At 46.8% G+C, this 6,015-nt stretch overlaps 1 protein-coding gene across 4 annotated transcripts in view; it reads left to right on the forward strand.

The window, feature by feature from the left end:
- RECQL5 (RecQ like helicase 5) overlaps positions 1–5,736 on the forward strand; it is a 37,184-nt gene extending 31,448 nt beyond the window's left edge. For 2 of the 4 annotated variants that reach the window (XM_064675832.1, XM_064675833.1), the window contains exons 13-20: positions 94–170; positions 652–745; positions 1,205–1,345; positions 1,771–2,432; positions 2,649–2,727; positions 3,616–3,867; positions 4,373–4,445; positions 4,555–5,736. In XM_064675832.1, coding sequence (XP_064531902.1) covers positions 94–170; positions 652–745; positions 1,205–1,345; positions 1,771–2,432; positions 2,649–2,727; positions 3,616–3,867; positions 4,373–4,445; positions 4,555–4,655 — 1,479 coding nt within the window. In that variant the 3' untranslated portion in view covers positions 4,656–5,736. Of the gene's footprint in view, positions 1–93; positions 171–315; positions 405–651; positions 746–1,204; positions 1,346–1,770; positions 2,433–2,648; positions 2,728–3,615; positions 3,868–4,372; positions 4,446–4,531 lie in introns of those variants that run through there. The other 2 variants (XM_064675834.1, XR_010435258.1) reach the window with 2 other exon arrangements.
- Positions 5,737–6,015: the final 279 nt, after the last annotated feature.

Genomic DNA, 6,015 nt, shown 5'->3' on the forward strand with positions numbered 1-6,015 from the left:
TTCCACCTGCCCTGTTCTTACTCCTTCAGGGATGGAAGTCCAAGGGGCACTGTGACTTCTGTAGAGCATGCCTGAGTATCCCATGTTTCCTAGGGACGGGAACACTGCTTGAAGATGCTGGAAGAAGCTTTGAGCAACAACCAGAAGAATCCAGCAGCAGGAGGAAAAGGGTATGAGATGAAGAAAAGGGGTACATACTGAGTCTCTTAACACAGGGCCTACTCTCCCTCAGCAGAATTAACATTCTCAAAGAATGCTTTTTTAAGATTTTTTTGTCCAAGGATGTAGTTTCACTTAACAGCATCTTTCTGTTAGTGATGTTCAGGATCGGATATGAGGATTCCTGTGGCCGATTGCTAAATCAGCTTGATTCCAGGAGCCGCAATTCTTCTCTGTCCCACAAGGTGGGGATAGTGTACTTTTCAAACTGAGCCTCTGGGCGAAAGGACTTTGATTGAAAAGTGTTTTCATCACCCTTTCCATTCTCAGCAATTCACCACTGCATCCCTTAGGGTATAACTGGAAGCTATCACTTATTCTTGCACCGGAGGGAGTGAATTTTGTACTTTCTGGGAGATACTTAAGCCTTAGTGCACCCTTTGCAGATATAGAGGTGTGTCTTGCCAGAAATCACCCCAGCCTGTGTTACAGGTCAGACCCTCATGCCTGTGCAGTGGAAATGGAGTATGAAGCTTTCCAGACCAGCAAAATGGCAAATTCATACAAGGCAACTGTGCTAAAGAAGGTAGGGACTTACACCTGCTGTATGAATGTGGTGTGGCCTCAGCTCGAGAGGAAATAGGGCAGAGTTTGTGTGGGAAAGACAAAGGAGAAGCTCTGCTTTGCCTTGGGTGTCTTCCAAATCTTTCTTCTTGACTTTGTTTCCAAGAGGGCCCAGAATCACCTGGGTTTCACATCTTTGTTGGCTTTACAGGCTCTGGAAACCTACATTCCAGTGCAAGCTTATCTAGATTTGTTCTAGCAGTAAAGGGAATGGGGAATTCCCCAGGCTGCTGCTGACACTAGAGAAGCCTTGGTTTAGGTTACCTGGTTGCCATCTGTCTCTCTGAAGATATTTCTGTTCTTGAGGCAGGCACCTTTCCAGGGGAGATGTTTGTTTTGCCACTGTGGCTCTTAGTATGTAAAAAGGCAGGAATGCATAAAGATTTCTGGCCATTGGAGGATATTTCCATTCTCTTTTCAGGTAGCAGAAATCAACAAAGCCTCCAAACAAGGGGAGTTGTTCTCAGTTTTTGGGTCTGGAACTGGTGGCAACAGCAGTTTGGAAACCAAATCTGAGTCTCCAACAGAACAGGACTTCCTCCCTGCATCCCAGGTTTATTCAGTGAGTACTGATGGGATAGACAGGAGGGAATGGTGTGTTTTGTCTTTCTGCTTTTTTATTTATTTATCTTACATCCTTTCTGTGGCCATAGCTGTATATTTCTGTTGTAATTGCTTTTCCCTGTCTATCTGTCATACTGGTTGCTATTAGTGAACATAATCTATGTGCAGGCCAAAGATTAAATAAGTTCTTTCTTATCTTGCTCTAGCCAAGGATGGCTGTTTCTTTAGTACCAGCCTGGGAATTTAACCTAATGCATTTCCCTCATGTCTCAGTTGATGGGTGTGATGACAAGTCAGATTTAGAGCCTCCCTCACCTTACAGCTGTCCACAGTGGTGTATTGTGTGCAGAAACCTAGCTCCTTTCAGGGTTCTGCACATAGGGATATCACATCCAAACTTTCTTCTTCCTCCTTTCTCCCTAGTTCAAACCCAAGCGTGTGGGAGCAGGATTTCCAAAGAAATCCAACTTGTTCCAGACAGCCTCAGAACTGCTGAAGATCCAGGAGGAGAGTGATGCAAAGCCTGTCAAAAAAGAAGTAGATTATCCAAATGGGCAAGACAACAGCAGCTGCAGTCTGGAACTGGACACCAGAAACACTGTTGTCCAGAGGGAAGAAACAGCAACCCAAGCAATGTGTGAGAGTGCTGGGGTAGAAATACACCCTGAAAAGAAGGGACAGCAACCCAGTCCAGACAAAAAGGCTGCACTTTGGGAGAGCCCCACTAAGAAGTCCAAACGTAGCAAGAAGCAGCAAATGCTTGCAGAAGCAGCTAAAAAAGAATCACAAGATATTTCCAAATTCTTCTCCCTCTCCAAAGGTGGCTCTAAAGCCAAAAGTTGCAGCTCAGCAGAGGGCTGTTCTACAAGCACACTACCTCAGGTTTCTTCTCAAAGCACATGTCAAGAGAAACCAACATCTCAGGAAGGCAGAGATGTCTCCGGAGTTCTGAGTGGACAGTCCCAGGCAGAGAATAAAGAACTGAGAGAAACAGAAGTAACACAGACTGAGAAGGGGGAGGATTTTAAGACCCAGCAAGCTGCTGAATCTGAACTCCTTCAGGAAGAAATTGATGTAAAGTCCAGGTAAAATCCCTATCTCTCTGCTCCCCGTGTTGCCCTGTTAAGCTGCAGGGTCCCACCAGCCTTGTCCTGGAAACTGGGAATCTGTATGAGATCTCTGGGTGGGTGAGGGAGACTCTTGCTTTACCATGGAGGGTCTCATAGCCACTAACAATGAATGCAGGGATATTTGCTCTGTGGAATAGTTACAGTTGGCCTTCTCTCCACTCTTCCCACTAGTGTTGCTGAAAATGTCTCAGAAACTGAGTTACCTGTTGTTGGGGAAGGTGAGAGTGGGAAACGGGCAGGATCAGTTGAGGTAAGGCTTCAGTGGATGCTAATTTCCTCTATTTCTTCTGCTGATCTCGTGCCAAATTTCTCTCTGAGAGTGATGCTCCTTCTCTGAACCTCACCTGAGAGTGTTATTTACCTGGGGAGGGCCCAGCTGCAGTTGCACCAGAGAGAACCCCAGTTGTGTTGCAGTCCTGGTGTTTCCCTGCTGCCCACTGGGCCTTGCCAGCACCTTGGGCTGCAGTGGAGAGCTTCCCCTCCACTGCATTGTTTCCTCCTGTGTGCAACACGTGTGACCATGCCTTTGCTGGTGACTTGCCTGGAATGAGTCTCTTGACCCCCTCTAGATCTGTAATGAACTATACTTAGCAGCTGCTTTCTCAAGTTCAGGGAACAACCAGAGGCCAATGACACACGGGACTATTTGGAAGTGACCTGTACTCGCAGCCTGCCTTGCCATTCAGTCTCTGCTTCTGCATTTGGCATCTGAGACTGCCTGGCAGCTGTCTCTGCAACAGTGCAGTCTTCTTTTCTTTCAAACTGAATAGGCATGTGGCACTCCTGATATGGCTGATTCTTCCTGAGGGGTGTATTCTCAGCAGAGATCCTGAAAAATCATTTCCAGTCAGTTTTTCCTGTATATGACAGGGTCTAGCAATTAGCTGCCCTTAGAAGAGCACGGGGTAATTCTAAATGTGATATTCTTAAAGAAAAGTCTCAAAGTCCCTTTGTGAGGCAAATAGTGTATTATGTCTTCAAAGCAAAATGGGTTACAGAGATTCCTACGTGGTATTCACTGTAGGGAGAGTCTGCAGGATGCTGCAAAGATTTGTTGTCCTGGAAGGTAGTGGGTCCTTGAAAGTGGAATGCTGCTCCAGGAAGTGGTGGGTTTGATTCTTCTCTGTCTCCTCTCCAGGATATAGAAAGTCCTGCAACAAAGCGGCTGCGGACAGTGGCAAAACCTTCTATTCTGTCCCAGCCAGAATGCAAAAGTGCTGGTCCAACAAAGAAGAAGGTGACTTTTGATTCAAACTTAGAATGGTGTGATAAAGAAGGAACCAGCAAGACCGTACAGCCAGTGACCAAAGGCGTGTCCCTCAAAGACACTGCAGACATCGTTGTCAAATATTTGACCCCGTTCTACAAGGGTGGCAAATTTGCTTCCAAGGTAGGGCACAGCTCATGACCCTCTTTAGCAGAAGACTACAGCTCATAGTGATCTGGGGCTCTAAGAAGGGGGGAGATGATCTGGATACCACATTTCATTTCCAACTTGCATCTTGGTATGTGCTGTTTCAGTGACTCCAGGTGCAGGAACTCACCTCTCCCACAAAAAGGTTTGTGTGTGTTTGGAGTGGTATCATGTTAGTTCCACACTTATTTATGGTTGTTCATGTTTTCACATTAAGCTTTGACACACTTTTAACTCCCACCTGTGGAGCAGCAACAGCTCAGGTTCAATTCTGGTGTAGTTTCCTTGATGTGTCCTGCAAGGCAGGTTGTGTGTGCCAGCACTGCAGGGTCGGGTGTGTTTGCAGGTGTGCAACACCCCTGTAGTCTCAGTCTGGGAATGGTGTGTGCTGCAGCCAGCCCGTGCTGAGGGCAAGACAAACATGGGAACAGTCTGGTAACTGATGTCTGCTTTCTGCTCTTTGTCTTCCCTGATTCTGCAGGAGCTGTTTAAGGGCTTTGCCCGGCACCTGTCTCACTTACTGACCCAGGAGCAGAACCGGGCCCGCAAGACAGGTGAGAGCACTGAGAGCCTGGGGTTCTTTCAATGCCAAGTGGATGGATGTCTTTAGAGGTGGCAGATGTCTTAAGTTTCGACTCAGAGGTGATGTTTCCTCTCTTGCAGTGAAGGAGGAAGCACAGAGACTCATCAAGGAGTTTTTCAAAACAAGGGTCAGGTGTGAGAGTGAGGCAGACTGGCAGGAGCTGCAGAGCTGGGAGAGCTGATCTGTGCATCCTGTTGGTTGTCTTTCTTCCTCCAGCAGCATGACCAGGGGATCTTGAAAAACTCTGCCATGGAGAGTTTTGTGAGACTGCAGAAGCGAGATTTTTTTTTTTTTTTCCTCCCACTGCATTTTTGCTCACTTCTGTTCTTAGTGACAAACAGTTCCTGGAAACCAGTTCCTGTGAACTTACAGAGAGTTTCTCCAATAACTGGGGTGCTGAAGCCCTCGAGGACCAAGAGGTGTGAAGTTGCATCTGCTGTGTTTGTTAGGGGCTGCTGCCTGAGATGTTCTGCACTGTCTCCAACCTCTGCTCCCTGCAGCAGTCTGGGAAGGGCTCAGACTTTCCAACTGGGACTCTACTTTGGGATGGCATCTTGTTCCTAGATGGCTCCTCCCCTCACTCCCTGTCTTAGTTCTTATCTCAGTGTTACCACTAGAAGCCTTATGCTACATGTTCTTATGCTTTGCTCAGGGCTGCCAATGACAAACTCCATGTTTGAGTTCCTGGATGGAATGTTTTCCTTTGAAGGGCAGGAGGGAAGTGTTTTGTTCTTACCGTGCAGGCAATGCCTACTTTCTGAGGGTGAAGAAACTGGAATTCTTTTTCTTTTAATGTGAACTTTTTTTAAACTTTGTCTAGTTTTGTCTGCCCTTTAACTTAAGTGGTGATGCTCTTTCAGTGTTAACCTCAACAGCACTTTCCAGCATTTTCTTGTAACCCCTAAAGCCATATTTGCCCCCTGTGCCTCACCAAAAGTCTGCAATACAGAGGGCAATGCTGCTGTTAGAACTGGTTCAGGTACTGCTGTGGCCCTCAAATTGACACTGTGGTGTCTCTGCTGCTATGTTTATATGGGACCTAACCTGATTCCCTGGCACAAGTCCCTCCTGTTGGATTTTTATTGGGTTCTGCCTTTGTTCCATGCCCACAGAGGCTGGTGGCCTCAGGCACTATTGCTGCTGAGGGTTCTGCAGCTGAGAGGCCATCAGTCAGGCTTTTGGAGCACTGTACTCCACAGATGTATTTTTTTAGATGTACTGAAGTATATGCAGAACTGACAATAAAATAATGTTATAGCTGCTGTGGACTGTTCCTGGAAGCTTTTTCTTACCACTCACTCATACTGACTGGTGTAAGATCCATTAAGCAGCACTCGAAGGGAAGTACCTGAGGGGAAAGATGCTGCAGTTCCTGCTGGAATCACCTCACCAGCAAGAATCCAGCTGTGCCTCATGGCTTGCACTGAGCACTCTCAGATCTATCCCTTTTCCCTGCCAACAGTGATAGCCTTTTTTCCTCAAGCTTTGCCTGTTACTTGGAGGTCAGTTTTCCTGGATTAAGATGCAAGATCTGTCACGCC

Source organism: Pseudopipra pipra, chromosome 19 (genome assembly GCF_036250125.1).
Source record: "Pseudopipra pipra isolate bDixPip1 chromosome 19, bDixPip1.hap1, whole genome shotgun sequence".
NCBI classification, from domain to species: Eukaryota; Metazoa; Chordata; class Aves; order Passeriformes; family Pipridae; genus Pseudopipra; species Pseudopipra pipra.